Below are 25,859 nucleotides of genomic sequence, written 5' to 3'. Positions count from 1 at the left end.
TCTTTAAGAATGACCCCTGAATCAGAAAGGCCGTAGAATAAATAGTTGAAATTACTAAAAATACTTTAGCATAAAGAGCAAGGTATTTATCTCCTCCTAAATACCTCGCTCTTTGTGCTAAAGTATTTTTAGAACCCCTCATATGCGTAATTATCTCTGTTCGTTTTAAGTTACAATGCTACTTCTTCCTTTCATTTGAAAAAACGTTTTCATGTTTATTTTTCATTGTTTTCTTATAGTAATGCTAGAGAATACTGCACCCTTTTCATTGAATTTTTCTTCCCCCATGACAGATTCCTTCAAGGAAAGATCCTCCAACATAGCCCCCTCTCCTCAGCCCCCCCCCAAACAAAATAAAATCCCCCTGAAAACGTCTGTACACTTCCCAATAACCATCACTATATGTAAACACTGGTCAAAGTTTGTAACTTGCAGCCCCTCCCCCAGGGATTGTGGGGGAGTAAACCATCCCCAAAGACATAGTTATTATGGTTTTCGACTATGCTGAACAAAATGGCTATCTCAAAATTTTGATCCGTTGACTTTGGGAAAAAATGAGCGTGGGAAGGGGCCTAGATGCCCTCCAATTTTTTTGGTCACTTAAAAAGGGCACTAGAACTTTTCATTTCCGTTAGAATGAGCCCTCTTGCGACATTCTAGGGCCACTTGTTGACCCCTGGAAAAAAAACAAACAAATAAACACGCACCCGTGATTTGTCTTCTGGCAAAAAATACAAAATTCCACATTTTTGTAGATAGGAGCTTGAAACTTCTATAGTAGGGTTCTTTGATACGCTGAATCTGATGGTGTCATTTTCGTTAAGATCCTACGACTCTTAGGGGGTGTTTCTCCCTATTTTCTTAAATAAGGCAAATTTTCTCAGGCTCGTAACTTTTGATGGGTAAGACTAAACTTGATGAAACTTATATATTTAAAATCAGCATTAAAATGCGATTCTTTTGATGTAGCTATTGATATTAAAATTCAATTTTTTAGAGTTTTGGTTACTATTGAGCCGGGTCGCTCCTTACTACAGTTCGTTACCACGAACTGTTTGATATCAAAGTTCATTGAAATCCGATCACCCGTTCTTAAGTTAAAAATACCTCATTTTTTAAATTTTTCAGAAATCCCCCCAACTACCCCAAAGAGAGCGGATCCGTTCCGTTTATGTCAATCATCTATCTAGGACTTGTGTTTATTTTTCCCATCATGTTTCATCCCGGTCCCTCCACTCTAAGTGTTCTCCAAGTTTTAGGTTTCCCACTCCCGACTCCCCACCCCCGTCACCAGATCCGGTCGGGATTTTAAAAAAGAGCTCTGAGACACGATATCCTTCTAAACATCAAATTTCATTGAGATCCGATCACCCGTTCGTAAGTTGAAAATACCTCAGTTTTTCTAATTTTTAAGAATTACTCCCCCCCCCAAACTACTCCAAAGAGAGCGAATCAGTTCCGATTATGTCAATCATGTATCTGGGACTTGCGCTTATTTTTCCCATCAAGTTTCATCCCGATCCCTCCACTCTAAGTGCTTTCCAAGATTTTAGGTCCCCCCAACCTCCAACTCCCCACAATTTCATCAGATCCGGTCGGGATTTAAAATAAGAGCTCTGAGACACAATATCATTCCAAACATCAAATTTCATTAAGATCCAATCACCTGCTCATAGGTTAAAAATACTTCATTTTTTCTATTTTTCCAAATTAACCGGCCCCCCACTCCCCCCCCCCCCCCAGATGGTCAAATCGGGAAAACGACTATTTCTAATTTAGTCTGGTCTGGTCCCTGATACGCTTGCCAAATTTCATCGTCCTAGCTTACCTAGAAGTGCCTAAAGTAGCAAAACCGGGACTTTAGGTTCCCCCCTCCAATCCCCCCCAATGTCATAAGATCCGGTCGGGATTTAAAAAAAGAGCTCTGACACACAATATCATTCCAAACATCAAATTTCATTAACATCCAATCACCCGCTTATAGGTTAAAAATACTTCATTTTTTCTATTTTTTGCGAATTAACCGGCCCCCCACTCACCCCCCCAGATGGTCAAATCGGGAAAAAGACTATTTCTAATTTAATCTGGTCCGGTCATGATACGCTTGCCCAATTTCATCGTCCTAGCTTACCTGGAAGTGCCTAAAGTAGCAAAACCGGGACCGACAGACAGACAGACCGACAGAATTGGCAATTGCTATATGTCACTTGATTAATACCAAGTGCCATAAAAACTGAAAAAAGTAAAATATTATGTTTTCCATGAAAAAGACTATGTCAATAAAAAACGGACAAAAACTAATTAAATTTTTTTTCCACAAAAAAAGTTTTCAAAGGAAAGTAAAGAGCTCCACTAAGCCGAGAATGAGAAAAAATAAAGTCAAACAATATTCGAAGCATAAAACTACCAGAAATCGATGTCAATAAATAAATGAAACTCAAAACTTCTATATGACGATACGTGTTTGAAAATAGAAGCACGAGACATTTTCCAATGTCAGAATGATAATTCAAACGAGTTTTAACAGCAAACCTAGAGATACGAAGAAAGAAAATTATTTACCCCCCCCCCCTTCCTCAAAGAAGAAAAAAAAACATATCTTCCAGTCTAAGTTTAGAAAAAAAACGTTGTTCGATCTCACTCTTTAAATTTAACAAGTCAACATCAAATATACTTAAGCACAATTTTTAAATTCAAGAACCAAGCAAACATCGAAATAACAAGGACTTATTACAACAATTAGACCAGACAATTGGTAAAACAGGCCAAAACAAGCAGTACAACTTCTGTTTTAATTTCTTCATTTGCTTATTGTTTCAGGCACTTAATCTATTGGCAGTAGAACAGCTCACATTGCCTTGTTTGACTGTTTTGGATGATAATGGATAAAAGACAAGAACAAAACTTGAATCAACAAGGGATATCAGGATCATTATCCACACAATATCCATAGAAGGGATGGGGGAGGTCATTGAGCATTATTTACGCCTTCGATACATGTAAGTGAAAATTAAATTCATTTCAGAAATGGGGAAGGGAGGTCATCTACTGAATACGCCACTGCTATTGCTAGACTATTCTGAACATGAATGGTGCTACACAGTTAACACAAGTACAGCCTACCAAATTAAGGTGGTAGTCTACAGTTTAATATGTACAAAATATAAAAGTTTCCAGATTACGACTGATAGTGACAGCTTTTGTTTTTCAGGTTACTTGAGCCCATTAAGAGGAAGAGGTGCTTAAGAAAGACTACTTTATGGTGGCATTATAAGATAGAAAGATCCTAAACTTGTCTTCACCTATAGTGAACAGGAAGAAAATTACACTTCCTGTTAAATTATGCGGAGCATACGTACATAAGTGACAGCTTTTGTTTTTCAGGTTACTTGAGCCTATTAACAGGAAGAGGTGCTTAAAAAAGCCTACTTTATGGTGGCATGATAAGATAGAAAGATCCTAAACTTGTTTTCACCTATAGTGAACAGGAAGAAAATTACACTTCCTGTTAAATTATGCGGAGCATACGTACATATAGCGACAGCTTTTGTTTTTCAGGTTACTTGAGCCTATTAACAGGAAGAGCTCCCCAGTTGGTTTTTCAACCAGTTTCCTTTTTCAGCTCCCCAGTTGGTCTCAAACTCAGTTTTCTTAGGCAAAAATATTTGATCACCAACCCTATTCTTAGCGTTGATGGCATGGCGTCTAGCCTGTGTAGTAAAGAAATGGGCCAACCCTGGATCAGTATTCTTTTTTAATTGTTCGTAATGGGTGTTATGTATTTTTGTGTACAGTAATTATTTTTTTTCCTGTTTTTCTCTCAATTTGCACTCCATCGTTTTCATTTTGTGTACTGATGGGTAATAAAATATTTCATTCATTCATTACCTGTTTTGCAGAAGGTGTCATGCCTAGCTGAACAACAATAACCGCTCTAGTAATATTTTCTTCTTGCATTCTTTGACAGAAACTTTTAATGGTTTTTATACCCACTTTTGGCTCCTCAGGAAAAAATATAAACATTTGATCTGGAAATAATATAAATATACATTGGAATGTTTTATTAAACAAATAAGATAGAGAAAAGAGTCAAATTTGATCAGAGGGTAAATACAGTAAGAAGACAAATCAATTAGACCTATTTTACTCACTATTCTAACTTATATATTTATATATATTATATACATTTATATGAGAAAGGAAGCTAAAATAAGAGAAAACAAAAAAGAGGGGAAAGGACCTCTCGAAGTCAATAGATGAGATGCAACGGCAAGGTAAGTAACAAGTAAAGTTTTTGCTCCAACTGATGGGAGGTATACAAAATATCATATTATCTCTTTGAGCCGCAAGCCTGTTTTCACGTTGTTCCTCTGATTCCTCGGCACGATTTCTTTTGGCATTATCTCTTTGAGCCTCAAGCCTGTTTTCACGTTGTGTTTGTGATTCCTCTTCAATGGCTCTAGTGGTGCAGCCAGTTGAGGAAGTTTAACTTTTCCTGAGGCGCGACACATCCCCACTGTTTCCCCATTAAATTCCAAGGCCTTGCAATAGGGACACATTTTAGACATAGTCCCGATTTAAACACATCTACTCAAGCTATAATCATCGACTGGACTGTATCTGAATGCCAGGCGATAATTTTGACGTTGCTCTTGTGATTCCTCGAGACGCTTTCTTTTGGCATTATCTCTTTGAGCCGCAAGCCTGTTTTCACGTTGTTCTTGTGATTCCTCGGCACGATTTATTTCTGTATTATCTCTTTCAACCGCGAGCCTGTTTTTACGTTGTTCTTGTGATGCCTCGGCACAATTTTTTGGTAATTTCTCTTTGAGACGCAAGCTTGTTTTCACGTTGTTCTTGTGATTCCTCGGCAGGCTTCATTTCTTACTTTCTCTTCTAGCCGCAAGCCTTTTGGCATTAACTCTTTGAGCCGCTTCCTCGGCTGTTTCTTCTGTCATTGTAGGATTTATACTAAAATTTCTCTTTTAATTAACTCTTTGAGCAGCTTTCTCGGCTGTTTCTTCTGCCATTGTAGGATTTATACTGAAATTTCTCTTTGAATCGTCCCCTTATATACTTGTAATGACGTCATATACAAAGCCTTATATACTTATAATGATGTCATATGCGGACAAACACACAAACTACATCTACTCAAGGTATAATTATCGACTGGGCTGTACCTGAATGCCAGGCGATTATACATGCATTGCTTTTGCAATACAGCGACACGCTTTCTTTTTTACCTTCTCTATCAGCTGCAAGCCTGGTTTCGTGTTGCTCTGGTAGTTCCTCGACACGCCTTCGTTGACGTAAATTGCACATTCCTAATCTAGCCCTTTCTCTTTGAACAGCAATCATGGTTTTGCGTTGCTCCAGTGTTTCGTCCTGGTGTTCAATTTTTGGTAACATTTGACACTAATTGAAACTTGGACAAACTTTATTCGTGTACCTAGCACTCTAAAGCTCAACAATTTCTAATAAACCTCAACTTTTGGGTTTCTGTTTTAAGGTTTTCGAATTATTTTAATCCATTGTCAAAATATATTGAAATATTTGTACAATTACCAGTTTTTTACATTTCAAACAATTTAATAAAATTGAAAGAGACTAAATTTTATAGAATACTTATTATTAAAAAAAAAAGCATTACTGAATGCTTGATTAAGACAGAGTGGTAGAGAAAATGAAAAAGAATTGAAACCTTTTTGTTAGTTTTTTTAAATGATTGCTTTTTTGTTTTTTTCTTTTTTTAGATTTTGATGCTTTCTCAGTTTTTCTATTAATTTAGTTTTCCTTTTTTATTTTTTTTAGTTTGTTCTTTTTTCAATTTATATTCTTTATCAGTTTTTTCCTCTTGTTTTAGTTTTTAGTTTTTTAGTTTTTATCCTTTTTTTCTTTTTCTTTTTTTTAGTTTTTTACCTTTTAAAACTTTTTTTTATTTTTTTTCTCTTTTTTAGTTTTCTTTTTTTCTTTAGTTTTTTCTCCTTTCTTGGTTTTGCTTTTTTTTGTTTTTTTTTCTTTTTTCTTTTTTTAGTTTCTTATTTTTTAATTTTCTTTTTTTTAGTTTTTTTTCTTTTTCTTTTTTTTCTTTTTTAGTTTTTTCTTCTTTATACTTTTTTCTTTTTTAGCTTTTTCAGTTTTTTTTAGTTTTTGACCTTTTTTTCAGTTTTTTCTTTTTTTTTCTTTTATGACGGTAATAACATGTAACGGTAAAGATAGTGTAACAGACGGACATACAACTTATTTTTATACTAGCTGTTGGGGTAACAACACATCACAAGTAAACCCACAAACAAACAAACATGCATATATAAAACTTATTTTTATATATCTATACTAGCTGTTATCTATACTAGCCACCAACACCTAGTTGGTGGGGGCGCTTCGCCCCCCCCCCCACCCCCCAAAGGCCCCCCGCGCGCGCAAGTCGTTACGCGCCATATTAGTTACGCGCCATTGTAGTTGTGTCCCTGTGTCCCACCTGTAAATATAGAATAATGGTAAAAACGATCTGTATTCAGATCTATACCTCATTATTCTAATGATTGCCCTTGAGCTTTGTTGATGGTGATTGCTAATCGAACATTCCCTGTGTCCCTGTCGTCATTTATATATCCCCCTGTGCCCCCCGGCGTCCCCATTGTTGTTGTTTCCCTGTGTCCCGGTCGTCAATTGTGTCCCGGTGTCCCAGTCTGTAATTTCTCTTTGAGTGTCGCGGTCGTCATTCATATTCCCTGTGTCGCGGTGTCCCGGTCGTCATTTGTGTTCCGGTGTCCCGGTCTGTAATTTTTCTTTGAGTGTCCTGGTCGTCATTTATATTCCCTGTGTCCCGGTCGTCATTTGTGTCCCGGTGCTTTGTTGATGGTGATTGCTAATCGAACATTCCTTGTGTCCCGGTCGTCATTTATATTCCCTATGTCCCGGTCGTCATTTGTGTCCCGATGTCCCGGTGTGTAATTTCGTCAATAAACAAAAGGACGTCAGTCGACACACAAACATGACGTCACTCGACACACAGACAACTTATTTTTATATATATAGATGTCCCGGTGTCCCGGTCGTCATTTGTGTCCCGATGTCCCGGTGTGTAATTTTGTCAATCAACAAACATGACGTCAGTCGACACACAAACATGACGTCACTCGACACACACACACAAACACAGACAACTTATTTATATATATATATATATAGACTAGCTGTTGGGGTGGCGCTTCGCGCCACCCCAACACCTAGTTGGTGGGGGCGCTTCACCCACCCACCCCGAAGCCCGCCCGCGCGCGTAAGTCGTTACGCGCCATATTAGTTACGCGCCATTGTAGTTGTGTCCCTATGTCCTACCTGTGAATATATATATATATATATATATATATATATATATATATATATATATATATATATATATATATATATCCCCTGTGTCCCGGTCGTCATTTATATTCCCTGTGTGCCGGTCGTCATATGTGTCCCGGTGTCCCAGTCTGTGATTTCTCTTTGAGTGTCCCGGGCGTCATTTATATTCCTTGTGTCCCGGTCGTCATTTGTGTCCCGGTGTCCCGGTCGTCATTTGTGTCCCGGTGTCCCGGTCTGTATATACATTCGTTTTTGAGTTGGTCTTTTTTTTAGTTTTTAGTTTTTTACCTTTTTTAGTTTTTTTAGTTATACCTCATGATTCTAATGATTGCCCTTGAGCTTTGTTGATGGTGATTGCTAATCGAACATTCCCTGTGTCCCCGTCGTCATTTATATATCCCCCTGTTCCCCCGGCGTTCCCGTTGTAGTTGTGTCCCTGTGTCCCAGTCGTCATTTATATTCCCTTTGTCCCGGTCGTCATTTGTATCCCGGTGTCCCGGTCTGCATATACATTCGTTTTTGAAATGGCATATGATGAAATAAATTTTTGTATTTTTCCCCTTTTTTTCTTTTTAGTTTTTTGTTGGTTTTTACTTTTTTTTAGTTTTTTTAGTTTTTTTTTTCTTTTTATTTTTTTTTCTTTTTATTTTTTTAGTTTTGTTTTTCTCCTTTATTTTTAATTTTTTCCTTTTTTCTTTTTTTTCTTTTTTTAGTTTTTTAATAAGTTTTCAGTTTTTTTTCTTTTTAGATTTTTTATAGTTTTTACCTTTTTTTTTAGTTTTTTTAGTTTTTTTTTACTTATGTCCTGGTCGTCATTTATATTCCCTGTGTCCCGGTCGTCATTTGTGTCCCGGTGCTTTGTTGATGGTGATTGCTAATCGAACATTCCTTGTGTCCCGGTCGCTTTCTCTTTGAGTGTCCCGGTTGTCATTTGTGTCCCGATGTCCCGGTCTGTAATTTTGTCAGTCGAAAACATGACGTCAGTAGACACACAAACATGACGTCACTCGATAGACACACACACACACACACACACACACACAGACAACTTATTTTTATATAAATAGATAGATATATAAAAATAAGTTGTTTTTCTGTGGGTCTGTCGAGTGAAGTCATGTCATCATGTCGTCATGAAGTTACTTGTCGTCATGTTTGTTATGACGATGACGTCATTAAAAGTATTTAAGAAAATCGCTCAAAGACAAATTTTTAATTGTAAGAAGATCGTGGACGGAAAAATGTTTAATTGTAAAATGACTGAAGAACCTACAATGGCAACAGCCGAGGAAGCTGCTCAAAGAGTCTATGCCAAAAAACTTGCGGCTGATAGAGAAAGTAAGAAAAGAAAGCGTGCCGAGGAATCACAAGAACAGCAAGAAAACAGGCTTGTGGCTAAAGAACGCAAAACCGCGCAGTTAGATGAAAATCCACCTGGACAGGGAGAGTCAAAACATATCAAAACTGAAAATGATAGCGATGATGATTGGGTTTGGGATTTTGACTTGGATAAGGTCATCAATGCCTACCAGATTTTAGTAAAAAAAAAACAAAGGTTCGGCGATATGTATTTCATAGTGACGCTGAAAAATAAAGAAGAAAAGGAAAACTGAAAAAAGAAAAAAGGTAAAAAACTAAAAAGAAAAAACACTCAAAGAGAAATTACAGACCGGGGTAGAGGGAATATAAATGACGACCGGGACACTCAAAGAGAAATTACAGACTGGGATACCGGGACACAGGGAATATAAATGACGACCAGGACACAGGTATTTAAGAATATCGTTCAAATACAAATTTTTAATTGTAAGAAGATCGTTGAAAGAGAAATTTCTAATTGTAAAATGACTGAAGAACCTACAATGGCAACACCCGAGGAAGCTGCTCAAAACGAATGTATTCAAGCCGAAGTAGCTGAGTTGGTAAAGCGTTATGTTTCAGGTTCTAGGTCCGAGAGGCTCCAGGTTTGAACCTTGGCTTTAGCATTAATACAAAAGAAGAAAAAAGTAAAAAAGGTAAAAACTACAAAAAAAACTAAAAAGAAAATACTAAAAAAACAAAAAAATCTAAAAAACTAAAAAAACAAAAAAGGTAAAAAACTAAAAACTAAAAAAGAAAAAAAAACTAAAAAAAATGTAAAAACTACAAAAAACTAAAAAGAAAAAAAGCTAAAAACTAAAAAAAAAAAAACTAAAAACTGAAAAAGAAAAAAAACTAAAAAAAGGAAAAAAACTGAAAAATAAAGGAGAAAAAGAAAACTAAAAGCCGGGACACAGGGAATATAAATGACGACCGGGACACTCAAGAAGAAATTACAGACTGGGGACACAAAAAACGACCGGGAGATATAAATGACGACCGGGAAACTCAAAGATAAATTATATACCGGCACACCGGGACACAAATGACGACCAGGACACAGGGAATATAAATGACGAACGGGACACTCAAAGAGAAATTACAGACTGGATACTGGGACACAAATGACGACCGGGATACTGGGAATATAAATGACGACCGGGAAACAGGAATTGTTCGATTAGCAATCACCATCAACAAAGCTAAAGGGCAATCATTAGAATAATGAGGTATAGATCTGAATACGGATTGTTTTTCCCATGGACAATTTTATGTTGCATGTTCAAGAGTCGGTAAACAGACAATGGGACATCGAAGAATGGTGTATATTCGCAAGCTTTACGTAGTTAAAAACATATATACATCTATAACGAAAAGAGAAATCTTTTCTCTTTTATCTATATCCACAGGTGGGACACAAGGACACAACTACAATGGCGCGTAACTAATATGGCGCGTGACGACTTACGCGCACGGGAGCTTGGGGGGGGCGCAAAGCGCCCCCACCAACTAGGTGTTGGGGTGGCGCGAAGCGCCACCCCAACAGCTAGTATAGATATATTTTCTTTTTTAGTTCTTTTCTTAGTTTTTTCCTTTTTTAGTCTTTCTTTTTTCTTTTTATTGATTTATTGTTTCTTCTTTTTATTGATTTGTTTTCTTTTTTAGTTTTTTCTTTTTTTTAGTTTTTCCTTTTTTTTAATTTGTTTTTCTTTTTTAGTTTTTCTTTTTTTAGTTTTGTAGCTTTTTTCTGTTTCAGTTTTTTACCTTTTTAATTTTATTTTTCTTTTTTAGTTTTTTACCTTTTTCTTCTTTTTAGTTTTCATTTTCTTCTTTATTTTTCAGGTGTCATATGCAAACCCTCAAACATACAAAAAAACATGCTTTAATTTAGTTTAGTTCTTTTTTAGTTTATTCTATTTTTCAGTTTTGTAGCTTTTTTAGTTTTTTAGCTTTTTTTTCTTTTTAGTTTTTTTCCTTTTTTCAGTTTTTTTTCTTTTTTTTAAGACGTCATATGCAAACCCTAAAACATACAAAAAAACAAACATGCTTTAATTTTTTTCTTTTTTAATCTTTTTCAAAGTTTTTCAATTTGTCAATGTTCATTCTAACATTGACACTTGGAAAAATCTTCACGTGCCAAGCATGCTAAAGCTCAACAATTTATAATAAACCTCAAGTTTTGGGTATCTGTTTTAAGGTTTTCGAATTACTTTAATCTATTCTCAAAATATATTGAAATATTTGTGCAATTCCCAGTTTATATATATATATGTTTTCTCTTCTTTTTCAATTTTTTCTTTTTTTTTATTTTTAGCTTTTTTCTTTTTTTACCTTTTTTTATTTTTTTTTACCTTTTTTTACGTTTTAAAATTTTTATTTTATTTAATTTTTTTATTTATTATTTTTATTTTTTTTCTATTTTTTTCTATTTTTTCCATTTTTTTCCAAGTTTTTTAATTTTTTTTTATTTTTTTATTTTTTTTTATTTTTTTTATTTTTTTTTATTTTTTTTTATTTTTTTTTATTTTTTTTTATTTTTTTTTTAGTTTTTTAGTTTTTTTTAGGTTTTTTCTTTTTAGGTTTTTTTTTATTTTTTTCTCATTTTTAGTTTTTACCTTTTTTCAGTTTTCTTTTTCTTCTTCATTAGTTTTTTTTAAACTTTTTTCTTTTTAGTTTTTTAACCTTTTTTATTTTTATTTTTTTTAGGTTGTTTTTTAATTTATTTATTTTTTTAGTCTTTTCTTTTTAGTTTTTTTTCTAGTTTTTTACTAGAACTTTTACTGTTTCCTTTTTCTTCTTTTTTTAATTTGTATTCTTTATTAGTTTTTTCCTCTTTTTTTAGTTTTTTATTTTTTTTTTTTAGTTTTTTTTTAATTTTTATCCTTTATGGCTTTTTATCGAAAAGCTCCAGGCCAACATAGGCCTACTTAGATTAACCTGTTATTATAAGCCAGGATTTTCTCAGGCTAACACAGCTTATTGATTACCTATAGAATTAAGGAGCTATGTCCTTTGTCTAAAGTCTAGGCTTTAGACAGGGAGATGGGTTCACAGTTTCTTGAAAGATAACCCCATAAATTATTTCACCATATAAATTATTATCGTGACGTTCCTATGTCCATGTTGCAGGTATAGTCGCAGGTATCCTGTTAAAAAAAATACCTCGGAATTAATGTTGATGAAACCCTATCATTTAAAGATCATGTGAAGTCAGTTTCGAAAATATTGTCACGTAACTTAGGTATCATGCGAAAATTAAAACATATTCCCCCTCCCCCCCCAAATGTTCTACGATTGTTATACTTTTCCCTGATTCACCCTTACATTTTGTATTGCTCGTCGATTTGGCTTGCTACTTTCCCTTCGATAGTTCGTCCAATCCGCTTGATCCAGAATAATACTATCCGAGTTTTTTGTGGTGTTGTGAACCAGGAGTCTTTGAGGTCTGTGTATAGAGATTTAAATATATTGCCTGCCGCTGGATTTCGCGATTTTTATACGTTGATTTTTATATATGGTATTACAGTGATAGCCTTCCTGATTGTTTTACATGAATATTTTGTGAGAGGTCTGATGTTCACCACCACATTACTCGGATACGAGGTAATACTGAGGTTCCTCGATTAGTTTCAAGTAGGTCTTCTTTTTCACTTATTTATAGAGCTTCAAAACTTTGGAATAAACTGAGTATAGATATCAAGGAAATAGGTAGCCTTGGCCAGTTTAAGTCTGATTTACGTGTGGAGTTGCTCGGTAGATATACTTTTGAAACATATTAACTAAAATTAATTTTACATAAGTTATTCATTTGCAATATTTATGTGTTTAATTGATTTCGGTATATGGTCTCATTCTCCATATTTTCTTATTCTCCATATTGTGTCTTTATTTTCTTTGAATTTAGCACAGCCTCGCGAGCTCCGCTTATGTTGTGCTATTGATTAAGAAATGTTTATTTCTAATAAAATTGTTCTACTACTACTACTACTATAGCCTACACAGATTTGTTGAGAGGAGAGTGACCCGTAGTTTCCCTAAAGACTTTTGCTTTGGCTACATTCTTAAGATTATAATATCAGTGCTGGAAGTTTCTTTATAATGTGAGTTGTTCTTATTCATTTATTGTTATTTTTTCTTCCTTCTTCTTCGTGTGTTTAGTAGTCGGTTTTTTTTTCTTTTGTGTGTGTTGTTTAAAAGAAAAATTCTTCTGTTTTCTCTCTTTTGGTTGATCTTTTTCTTCTTCTTTTTTTCCCGTTGAAAAAAGCTCTCGGACGTGGGGCCAAAATATTCGGTAATTTATTAAATCAAAGTGTAGTTTAGTTTTTATTTTTGTTTACTGCTTTATTGAAATTAAAACCAGTTTTCTCTTGCTTAAATTTTCTATCTGCCTGTAGAATGTTTTTATATAATATATAAAACATTTAAATATATATAATTTGCATTCATTGGTCTTACCAGTTGGATCCTCACTATGAGCCACGAGAATTGTCAAATCTATCCGGTTTGGCCTTCTTTCACTGAAAAAGAAACAAAACTATTGTGAGCTGCTTGTCTCAAGGTATGGCTCATCGGTTAAGTCAGAGGGGTACATATGGGGTGGCAAAAGAGCACCCATACGGATGAACATGTTGACAGTAGCCACCAAAAAGAGCTGGGCAACAGACTGATTGCATAGCCATCAAAAATAAATAGAAGGCACAACCTGAATGGTTTCAAACACACGGCATGAACTAGTAATCTGGTGAAAGTATAAATCAAAAGAAGAGAAAGAGAGAAGAAAACAATCCCAGCATTGTCGAACTTGTATCTGCTTTTATATTAAAATGGATTATCAAATATTCGATTTCGGGTTTGATTTATCAAAGCTTTTAATATTTAACTTTAAAACAGTAAGTTATGAAATCCATAATCAAACAGTTCGTGTTGACGAACTGTATGTAAGGAGCGACTCAAGCTAATATTAACTGAAACTCTAAAAATAAGTTTCGATACCAATATACAGGTTAAAAGAATCAGCTTTTTATGGTGATTGTAAATATCAAACATATACAACAAAAGAATTTACTTTTATGGTTTATCAATTTAAAGTTACCGACCAAAAAACACAAGCATGAGAAAAGCTTGCCCCTATTTTAAGAAAGGATTTGGGAAATGTCAACCCAAAAGATCCAGATAACAATTATACCATCAAATTCAGCAAGTAAAAGAAGTCTATTATAGAGGTTTCAAGCCTATATCTACAAAAAGGGGGATTTTTTTTTTTTTTAAAGGATGATCAATGATGTTTTTTATTTGTTTTTCACCGGTCTACCGAACCTATGGTCTTAGAATACCGGGAGAACGCTCATTAGAAAGGAAAGTGAAAGTTATAGTGCCTTTTTAAAGTAGTATAAAAGATTGTGCCTCAGTGAAGCAGCGCTTCAGCTATTTTTTTATGCAAAACTGTGTATTTCTTCCTAAATATGCACTTAGCCCACACAAAATAAAAGGTTAATATAGACATTTACCAACCAAAAACTTTATTTTTACAGAAGTTTAAACAGAAATATCTCTAACTTTCTATTTATATACATTGTTCAATGTTTTATTGTTTCCTAGGGATGTTGCTCCCTGGCACTCCTGGTCCATAGTGAGCATCATTATAAAAAATCTGCTCTAAGAACTTGCCCTGACAAACCATGAAATAATATAACTAATTTTGATTTTTCAGAGCCCCCTGCTAATAAATGTTCAGAGGGAGACATTCATGGGTCAAAATGGGTCTTAATTTGCTTCAAAGTGCAAATTAAGGTAATGTGAATATTAGACGTAAAAAAACAAGGGCTAAAGTAGGGAGCGGTAGTCTCTTTCATAATTAAGATCCAAAGCCTTGGATCAAACAGCACGTCGTAAAGAACTGCAAGTAAGAAGCAACCCTTGTCAGTAGAAACTAAAGCTCTAAAAAGCACAGTTTTGGTTATAATATATGATATAACAAAATCTATCATGTATGCATTAATTTTAAACTTGCTCATCATTAATATTAGCACAGGAAAAGTTTACATAGTTTCAGAAACAGGGACTAAACTACATAAAAGAAGTGCCACCTTGATGGAAATTATGTGAGGGAATTCCGCATTTATGAAAGTCTTAAAGCCACTATCTACACAATGTGAATACTTTAATTTTCCTTAAGAAATAAATCAGTATTCAGAAGATTAAAATTTTAATATCTATCCCCTTCATTAGTAGTATTAGCCACAGTACTAAAAGCATTAAAAAATAATGAGGCTCCAGTTGCTGATAATGTGGTAAATGAGTTTCTTAAATATGGTGGCTCTGCGGTGAGAAGTAAGTTACTGACGATTGTGAATATGATTTTTGAAAAAGGGGAAGTACCTAACGAATTTACGAAAATCTTAATTAAACAGCTGTATCAAAAAGGTGATACGAGTGAGTATCATAATTATCAAGGAATTATTCTGGTCTCTGTAGGTAGCAAATTACTTAGTAATATGATACTTTTTAGACTGAGAGATGCTGTAGACAAAGTTTTAAGAGAAGAACAGTGCAGTTTTAGAAAAGGTAGAGGATATGTCGACCAGTTTTTCACTCTTAGGTTACTAATTGAGATGTGCCTGAGGTGTCAAACACCTTTGGTTCTCAATCTTATAGATTATGAATAAGTATTCGATTCTGTTGATAGAAGAGCTTTAGCAAAGTCTTATCCTTGAATGGTATACCAGACAAATACATTAAAGTGATTAGAGCTATGTACGAGAATAACACTGCTGCGGTTAAGGTAGGAAATGAGGTTAGCAGCTGGTTTTGTATCAAATCAGGAGTTAAGCAGGGTTGTGTTCTATCCCCCTTTATATGCATCATTTTGATGGACTTGTATTAAGGAACAAAGGCAACGGAATCAAACAGGGAAGAAAAACTCTGATGGACATAGATTATGCTGATGATTTAAGCATCCTAGATGAAAGTGTGAGCAAAATGAATGATTTTTTTAGAGGTTTTGCGAGTTCAGGGTGCTAGAATAGGTTTGAAAATTATTGTTAAGAAGACTAAATCACTAAGGCTAGCAATAGGTGAAGATGAAAAGGTGATATTGGGTAACAAAAAGATTGATCAGGTGGGCAGCTTCACTTACCTTGGTAGTATTATTAGTAGAGACGGTGGGAGCAGTGAAGATGTTAAAAGTACAATAGCCAAGGCTCAAGGTGTTTTTTCCACAGTTAAAAAAAGTTTAGAAGAATAGGAAGATAAGTCTGCAAACCAAGATCAGAATATTGGAAACTACAGTGTTGACAGTAGCCAAATATGTCTCTGAAGCATGGGCGCTGTAAAAAGCACATGAAAATTTACTAGGTGTGTTCCAGAGAAATTGCCAACGGATTGTCCAGGAAACCCGGTTGACTAACCGTATTTCAAACAGTAGGCTCTACGAAAATGTGGTTCAATCCCGCTTTCTAGGATTATAATGAAAGGAAGGTGGAGATGGCTAGGGCACGTTCTGCGGATAAAGCATGACAGACTGCTGAAGATTGTCCTTTTCGGCCAACCTTCAAGGGTTAAACAGAAAATTAGGTCGTCCTCGTCTGGGGTGGCAGGATGTCATAAAGAAGTTCCCATTTCAAAGGAATTGGGAACCTCCTGGAAGTCTGTAAAGAGGGAGGCGTTGAATAGATCGGGATGGAGGAGGAGCATGCGTACCTGTGTTTGTCTTGGGCGGCTTGGTGCTGCAGTAAGTTGTTAGTAGTATATATATATATATATATATTACAAGGACATGCAGCTAGAAGATAAATGAAAATGAGAATTAGAACGTGTCGAAAATGAAAGTGAAGATTAAAGACACACGCGGTTAGAAGAACAGCGGCGTCGTAACCTTCGTCACCAATAAGGTGTGGAACAAAAACAAGTACTTCCGCACAAAGATGCCATAAACTTAGTAAATATCACATAAAAGTCTTGGGGACACTTCAACCTTGCTTGTATTCAGCGTGGAGCCCTCCATTTTCCGTAGAAAAGATTAACAAAAAAAAAGGTAATTCATTTGGAGATTACTACTTGCATGATCGAATTGCAATGTCATCACCTCAATTACCAAATGAATTGATTTGCCATTTTTTAGGATGTCACTTGCTCTCTGAACAAACGTATTCGAAACTTGAACTCATTCAACGTAAGCAATGATTGAACCATAAATAGCCGGAAAATATAGGGCACATTCGTCACAAACTACTGAAGGTGAAATTGAGCCCCTTCATATGGCCAAATGTACTTTTTAGATCCCAATGAAGCTGTTGAGGAACGTCTTGCACATACTTTAAGTTACTGGATCTCTCGTCATATAATGAATCTTTGAAAGAAATATTGAGCTAGTTACAAAAAAATGCGAGGAGTGGAAGATGATGCAAATCAACTTGCTGCTTCATTGGGACAACAGCCTCCAAACGTGCAACTCATTTTTACTTTGCCAGATGGTGCAGATTATAGATGGTTCAACTCTCCTGCACGTAATGAAGTATGTGCTGTGCTTACTCTTAATACTGACCATAGTTCTCGACGAAATGAAATGGTTGTAAAACGAAGTGGCAAAAATCTTGTCATTTTAAAAAATACCGACCATCATGTGGAGCCCCTTATCTACCAAATATTTTGTCCAACTGGAAATTCAGATGGTCAAGGAATATGCTGCTTCAATCACCTTATGCAAGTCGTCAACAAATAGCACCACTTGAATTAGCGAGGTATCATATCGCTTTTCGACCTGAACAAGCGAAAAGCTTCTCTGTGCAAGCTGTGACCCCCGACCTGCGTCGGATTAGTTTTAATGCTTTGCGTTTTGGTGAAAGACGTTTCCAACAGTACTTTGTTGATACCGATATTCGTGTTGAGCTTGATCGTATTGAATGGATAAAATACAACCAGAAAACAACTATGGGTGAAAACTAAGTAGATGTTACACGACTTCTTAAAGACAGCCTCAAAACATGATTAATTCGTAGGTGCAAAAGTAAGATTTTCCCGATCTCATTACTCGAATTTCAAAACTGAAATTTGACGATATAATCATTGATCTTGATAAGGGACACATATTTGGAGAGGTGGCAGCAAAATTATATACTACTAGCTGTTGGGGTGGCGCTTCGCGCCCCACCCCCTGCGCGCGTAAGTCGTTACGCGCCATATTAGTTACGCGCCATTGTAGTTGTGTCCCTGTGTCCCACCTGTGAATAGAGATAGATATAAATATATGTTTTTAACTACGTAAAACATGCGAATATACAACATTCTTCGCTGTCCCATTGTCTGTGCATATAAATAGATTGTCAGGTTTACTGACTCTTGAACATGCAACATATAATTGTCCATGGGAAAAACAATCCGTATTCGGATCTATACCTCATTATTCTAATGATGTGTCCCTGTGTCCCGGTGTTCCAGTTTGTAATTTCTCTTTGTGTGTCCCGGTCGTCATTTATATTCCCTGTGTCCCGGTCGTCATTTGTGTCCCGGTGTCCCGGTCTGTAATTTCTATTCGAACAATCCCTGTGTCCCAGTCGTCATTTATATATCCCGCCTGTGCCCCCGGCGTCCCCGTTATAGTTGTGTCCCTGTGTCCCGGTCGTCATTTATATTCCCTGTGTCCCGGTCGTGATTTGTGTCCGGGTGTCCCAGTCTGTAATTTCTCTTTGAGGTTCCCGGTCGTCATTTATATTCCCTCTGTCTCGGTCGTCGTTTGTGTCCCGGTCTGTAATTTCTCTTTGAGTGTTTTTCTTTTTAGTTTTCTTTCGTTTTTTACCTTTTTTTTCAATTTTCTTTTTCTTCTTTATTTTTCAGCGTCACTATGAAGTACATATCGCCGAACCTTTGTTTTTTTAACTTAAATCTGGTAGGCATTGATGACCTTATCCAAGTCAAAATCCCACACCCAATCATCATCGCTATCATTTTCAGTTTTGATATGTTTTGACTCTCGCTGTCCAGGTGGATTTTCATCTAACTGCGCGGTTTTGCGTTCTTTAGCCGCAAGCCTGTTTTCTTGCTGTTCTTGTGATTCCTCGGCACGCTTTCTTTTCTTACTTTCTCTATCAGTCGCAAGCCTGTTTTCTTGCTGTTCTTGTGATTCCTCGGTACGCTTTCTTTTCTTACTTTCTCTATCAGCAGCAAGTTTTTTGGCATAGACTCTTTGAGCAGCTTCCTCGGCTGTTGCCATTGTAGGTTCTTCAGTCATTTTACAATTAAACATTTTTTCGTGAACGAATGTCTTAAATACCTTTAATGACGTCATCGTCATAACAAACATGACGACAACTAACTTCATGACGTCAGTCGACACACAAACATGACGTCACTCGACACACACACACACACAGACAACTTATTTTTATATATATAGATTGATTTCAAAAACGTGGACTACCACATATGCATTTGCTATCGATCATAAGTCCTCATGATCGAATCCAATGTCCGGTTCAAATTGATGATCTTATTTCAGCTGAAATCCAAATTCCAAAGATCCATTATTAAAAGAATTAGTTTTAAAGTATCGAATGATGAAAAACCAAAGTATCGACGTCGTTATGATCCCAAATTAGGCAAAATAAATATAGAAGAATTTTTACACGACTGTCATGTTTATCGGAAAGATGCTAACAATCGCCAAATTACTCGTAATAATCGTCATGTCACCAAATATAATCCTCATATGCCTAAAAAATTTTAATGCCACATAAGTGTCGAATATGTAAGAAATATACGTCCGATAAAGTATCTGTATAAATACATCTACAATAGACATGATTGTGCTTCAATAAAGATTGTTGAAAATAAGAAACCTACAGAAACCTATGTGGAAGGACGCTGCATTGCACCAACTGAAGCATGCTGGCGACTATTTAGTTATGATACAAAAAAGAGCCATGACGTTCAACGTTTAAAAGTTTCTTTGCCACGATATTCCGTAATGCAAAATAATAGCTAGGCCCAAGAAGATTTGATAGATAATGGACAATGAGGCTTAATGTTGGAAGCGTATTTTCGACACAAAAGGGCGTTAAAACAAAATGAAAAAGAAGGAATTTTTCAATTATTGGGAAATACCTGAACACTATAGATGGAATGGCCATTCACAACGTAAATTCTGTGTCTTTTCCCGAGTGCTTCTATTTGCGAGTGCTTTTGTATCATGTGATGAATCCAAGAAGTTTTGAAGATCTTAAACAGTTGATAACATTGTTTATTCCACATATAAAAAGCATATAGAAAGAATTCAATGCTCATGGCATTGAATTTGACGATAAACAGTGGTTTGACACCCTAGAAGAGTCGGCACTGTCCAAAATGCCTTCTGTAATGCGATTACTTTTCGCACAGATTCTTTTGTTTGGTAATTCTGCAAATTCAAAAGCTCTTTGGGAAGGATTCAAAAATCATTTGACAGAAAGTTTTTATTCGACATGCGCAACGAAATAATTTATCTGATTATCTAGCAGTAAAGCGTGCTTATGCCATTATTGCATCGAAGTTAAATACGATGACAACCAAAGTTTTAGTTTTTGGGTGGAACGATACGGCATGAACAATATTGAGACCTATGAAAATGACCAAAGCGTGGAATTTCTATATTCTAGTTGCTTTTGCCATTATTGCATCGAAGTTATATACGATGACAACCAAAGTTTTAGTTTTTGGGTGGAACGATACGGCATGGACAATATTGAAGTAGCAGTCAGCTGCTACTGGAGATATCAAACAAAGCTTCTGCAAGCAAAACATCTTGATATTGTTGACAATATTTTAAATGCTGTCAATGATCCTAATTATGTTGGGAAAAAAAAATTTTTCATAGATAGACCAGGTGGTTCCGGTAAAACATTTGTTTGTAAAACCTTGTGCCACATTCTTTGTGGCAAGAATCAGAAAGTAAAATGTATGGCTTATACGAGGATAGCAGCGACTTTATTGCCATTAGGACTAACAACACACAAGACCTTTGGCTTGAAAATTCCACTTTCCTCAGATTCTGCATCACGCCATATTAGTTACGCGCCATTGTAGTTGTGTCCCTATGTCCCACATGTGAATATATATATATATATATATATATATATATATATATATATATATATATATATATATATATATTTATATATATGTTTTTAACTACGTAAAACTTGCGAATACACAACATTCTTTGCTGTCCCATTGTTTGTGCATATAAATAGAATGTTAGGTTTACCGACTCTTGAACATGCAACATATAATGGTCCATGGGAAAACAATCCGTATTCAGATCTATACCTCATGATTCTAATGATTGCCCTTGAGCTTTGTTGATGGTGATTGCTAATCGACGATTCCCTGTGTCGCCGTCGTCATTTATATATCCCCCTGTGCCCCCCAGCGTCCCCGTTGTAGTTGTGTCCCTGTGTCCCGGTCGTCATTAATATTCCCTGTGTCCCGGTCGTCATTTGTGTCCCGGTGTCCCAGTCTGAGATTTCTCTTTGATGGTCCCGGGCGTCATTTATATTCCTTGTGTCCCGGTGTCCCGGTCGTTATTTGTGTCCCGGTGTCCCGGTCTGTATATACATTCGTTTTTGAATTGGTCTTTTTTTTAGGTTTTAGTTTTTTACCTTTTTTTTAGTTTTTTAATTATACCTCATGATTCTAATGATTGCCCTTGAGCTTTGTTGATGGTGATTGCTAATCAAGCATTCCCTGTGTCCCCGTCGTCATTTATATATCCCCCTCTGCCCCCCAGCGTCCCCGTTGTAGTTGTGTCCCTGTGTCCCCGTCTTCATTTATATTCCCTGTGTCCCGGTTGTCATTTGTGTCCCGGTGTCCCGGTCTGTAATTTCGTCAGTCGACAAACATGACGTCAGTCGACAAACAACTTCATGACGACTTACAGCTCAATCCTTATAATGACGTCAGTTGAAAAACATGACGTCAGTCGACACACAAACATGACGTCTTCTAATGATTGCCCTTGAGCTTTGTTGATTGTGATTGCTAATCGAACATTCCCTGTGTCCCCGTCGTCATTTATATATATCCCTGTGCCCCCCGGCGTCCCCGTTGTAGATTTGTCCCTATGTCCCAGACGTCATTTATATTCCCTGTGTCCCGGTCATCATTTGTCTCCCGGTGTCCCAGTCTGTAATTTCTCTTTGAGTGTCCCGGTCGTCATTTATATTCCCTGTGTCCCGGTCTGTAATTTATCTTAAAGTGTCCCTCTCGTCATTTACATTCCCTGTGTCCCGGTCGTCATTTGTGTTATTCTAATGATTGCCCTTGAGCTCTGTTGATGGTGATTGCTAATCGAACATTCTCTGTGTCCCGGTTGTCATTTATATATCCCCCCTGTGCCCCCCGTCGTCCCTGTTGTAGTTGTGTCCCTTTTTCCCGGTCGTCATTTATATTCCCTGTGTCCCGGTTGTTATTTGTGTCTCGGTGTCCCAGTCTGTAATTTCTCTTTGAGTGTCCCGGTCGTCATTTATATTCCTGCTGTCCTGGTCGTCATTTGTGTCCCGATGTCCCGGTCTGTAATTTCGTCAGTCGACAAACATGACGTCAGTTGACAAACAACTTCATGACGAAATACAACTCAATCCTTATAATGACGTCAGTCGACACACAAACATGACAACAGTCAACAGAAACACAAACAAACAACTTATTTATATATATATATATATATATATATATATATATATATATATATATATATATATATATATATATATATATATATATATATATATATATATATATACTATCTGGTTGGTGGGGCGCTTCGCGCCCCCCCCCCAAGCCCCCCCGCGCGCCTAAGTCGTTACGCGCCATATTAGTTACGCGCCATTGTAGTTGTGTCCCTGTGTCCCACCTGTGAATATAGATAGATTTATATATGTGTTTCAAACTACGTAAAAATTGCGAATATACAACATTCTTGGCTTTCCCATTGTCTGTCCATATACAAAGCCGTATGTACTAATAATGACGTCATATACAACCGCTCTTTTTACAAACAAACAAACATGCATACACACAACTCGTTTTTATATAGATAGATAGATAGATAGATACAATACAAATTAACTACGTAAAACTTGTGAATATACAACAGTCTTCGCTGTCCCATTGTCTGTGCGTATAAATAGATTGTCAGGTTTACCGACCCTCAAAGATGCAACATACAATTGTACATTGGTAAAGCAATCTGTATTAAGATCTATACCGCATTTTTCTAGTGATTGCCCTTGAGCTTTGTTGATGGTGGTTGCAAATGCTAATCGAATTGGGAATTGCAATCTTTTAAATTGAAAAAGCAGATCCGTTGGAATCATGGGAATGCGAGGAATAAGAACAGCCTCGCCCTCGTAAGGCCCTGTCAAGATTGTGGCCTCTATTAGGTTTTCCATTGTTTTTTTTACGGCAAGTTGCGTGCCATTGCAAAGCTTTGGTGGGTTGATATTTCTTAAAAGTATTATTGGTACGCCTATTTTTAGTTGTAGCACGTGTGGTGGAAACCCTGAAGGATCTATGGAATTTAAAAATTCAGATGGATAATTAACCGCTTCATTTGGTTCCAAAATACAAATTAACTGCGTAAAACTTGCGAATATACAACATTCTTCGCTGTCCAATTGTCGCTGCATATAAATAGATTGTCAGGTTTACCGACCCTCGAACATGCAACGTACAATTGTCCATGGGAAAAACAATCAGTATTAAGATCTATACCACATTTTTCTAATGATTGACCTTGAGCTTTGTTAATGGTGATTGTAAATGCTAATCGAATTGGGAATTGCAATCTTTTAAATTGAAAAGGCAGATCCGTTGGAATCATGGGAATGCGAGGAATAAGAACAGCCTCACCCTCAAAAGGCCCTGTCAAGATTGTGGCCTCTATTAGGTTTTCCATTGTTTTTTTTACGGCAAGTCGAGTGCCATTGCAAAGCTTTGGTGGGTTTATATTTCTTAAAAGTATTATTGGTACGCCTATTTTTAGTTGTAGCACGTGTGGTGGAAACCCTGAAAGATCTATGGAATTTAAAAATTCAGATGGATAATTAACCGCTTCATTTGGTTCCAAAACTGTGTCGACTGACTTGTAAAGGACTGCCTGGTCTCGAATCTTGGTCAAAACAATATTGTTGATTTCGTGGACGTCTATATTTTTGGGTGCGAGAATCGCTCTTTCACTTAGCCATTTATTATTTTTATAATTTTTTAGAATATTCGGAAATACTTTTTCAATCAATTCATTTTTGGACGTCACTAAATTACAGAAATCAGCAGGTAGTTGTATACGTCCTGAAATTGAGTCTACTGGGAGCTTTCCGTTTCCCATTGCCAGCAATTGATCTGAAAATGTTTGACCAGAGTCATCGTTTTGCAATCGGACAAGCATATTTGTAGTTAATTTTAATATTTTTACGTGTGCCCATAAATTAGAATTTTTTAGGCAAGCATTCATTTCGTCTGCAGGAGTTGATCTAGGTATCATAGGTACTGTTTGCCTGAAATCTCCCGCAAGCAATATTAATGTGCTGCCAAAGGGTTTCGACTTCCCTCGCAAATCTTTCAAGCATTGATCCAGAGCCTCGAGCGATTTTTTGTGTGCCATTGTGCACTCATCCCAAATAATAAGTTTGCATTGCTGCAATACTTTACCCATCCCAGATGATTTGGAAATATTGCACGTGGGAGTTTCTGTAGAATACAAGTTCAGAGGCAATTTCAAAGCGGAATGAGCAGTTCTTCCACCAGGCAGCAATGTTGCGGCTATTCCGGACGACGCAATTGCCAACGCTATATCATTTTTTGATCGAATTGATGCCAGAATCAGTTTTATCACAAACGTTTTACCAGTACCTCCTGGCGCATCCAAAAAGAAAATTTCTCCAACGTTGTTATCTCCAATAAATTCAGAGCTTGGCATGCACTACGGTAAGTGTCATGTATAGTACCATTTACAGTCCTCAAATACTCAAAGGATGTCGGACCGGATACATTCACCAAAAGCAGGCGTAGAAAGAAGCATTCATGTTGATTGGGGTGAACGGTGTAGAGTCTTCCTATCGTGGTATCTTTGAAGATGGTAGGTTGGCCGTCGACTGACTTACCCTGTTTTCGACGTTCAAATACTTTATTTTTAGTATTCCACGTGTAATACGAAGGCACTTCAGTATACAGCAGTTTTTTTGCAAAAGAATCATTTTTGCAAAGCGAAAAAAAAGCTGTTAATGTTGTATCCGGTGGATTCAGGACTCTTTGTTGCACGTTGGTTTCCGTGAAATAAACACGTTGACCATTCTGTAAATGTACCGCTAAGTGAACAACAGCTGGACTACGTTCATGTATCGGAAATGAAAGAATTCGCCAAACAGCTTCATTACTGCTTATGTATCTTCCAGCCTGATATTGTACGATTTCATCGAAATCTTTGATTTCGGGCTGCAAGCCAAAAACTGCCATGTCACTGCCTTTGTTGACGTATTTACATATGTATTTGATTGCCTTTACGGAGTTACAGTATTCAACGTTTATGTGTGCATTAAATGTTTTTGATAATAATGGGGAATATGGAACAACCCACTGGTTATCTACTTCGATGGTGGTACCGTTACGCTTCTTTATTATTGCTGTTTTACCGCCATCTTCAGTAGATCTTCTTCTATATTGTGGGTAACCATCATTGCCAGTAATTGTGTTTGATACTAAAAGTCGAGGATATTGCTTTGTGCACCTTCCTTTGGCCATGCATGGTGAATTTTCGTTCAGTGCACCGCAAGGTCCATGTATCATATTTTTTACAATAATATCATGTAACCCCTTATCGACATTTTTATCAGGTATTTCAGCGTCACCGTCAAAGCAAAAATGACGACAACTAATTTCATGACGTCAGTCAACACAGAAACATGACGTCACCTGATCCACAGAAAGACACACAGACAGACAACTTATTTATATATATATATATATATATATATATATATATATATATATATATATATATATATATATATATATATATATATATATATATATATATATATATATATATATATATAATGACGTCATGTTTGTGTGTCGACTGACGTCGACACAAGTAAATATATATATATATATATATA

At 36.2% G+C, this 25,859-nt stretch overlaps 1 protein-coding gene across 1 annotated transcript in view; it reads right to left on the bottom strand.

The window, feature by feature from the left end:
- LOC136042749 (DNA-directed RNA polymerases I, II, and III subunit RPABC1-like) overlaps positions 1-13,250 on the bottom strand; it is a 34,863-nt gene extending 21,613 nt beyond the window's left edge. Inside the window, exons 1-2 of the mRNA XM_065727713.1 lie at positions 13,171-13,250; positions 3,889-4,028 (exon numbers count right to left, since the gene is read on the bottom strand). Coding sequence (XP_065583785.1) covers positions 3,889-4,023 — 135 coding nt within the window. The 5' untranslated portion in view covers positions 4,024-4,028; positions 13,171-13,250. The remainder of the gene's footprint in view (positions 1-3,888; positions 4,029-13,170) is intronic.
- Between the last annotated feature and the right edge of the window lie 12,609 nt (positions 13,251-25,859).

This window comes from Artemia franciscana, unplaced genomic scaffold (assembly GCF_032884065.1).
Source record: "Artemia franciscana unplaced genomic scaffold, ASM3288406v1 Scaffold_1921, whole genome shotgun sequence".
NCBI lineage: Eukaryota > Metazoa > Arthropoda > Branchiopoda > Anostraca > Artemiidae > Artemia > Artemia franciscana.
This window is presented reverse-complemented; position numbering and strand designations above follow the sequence as displayed.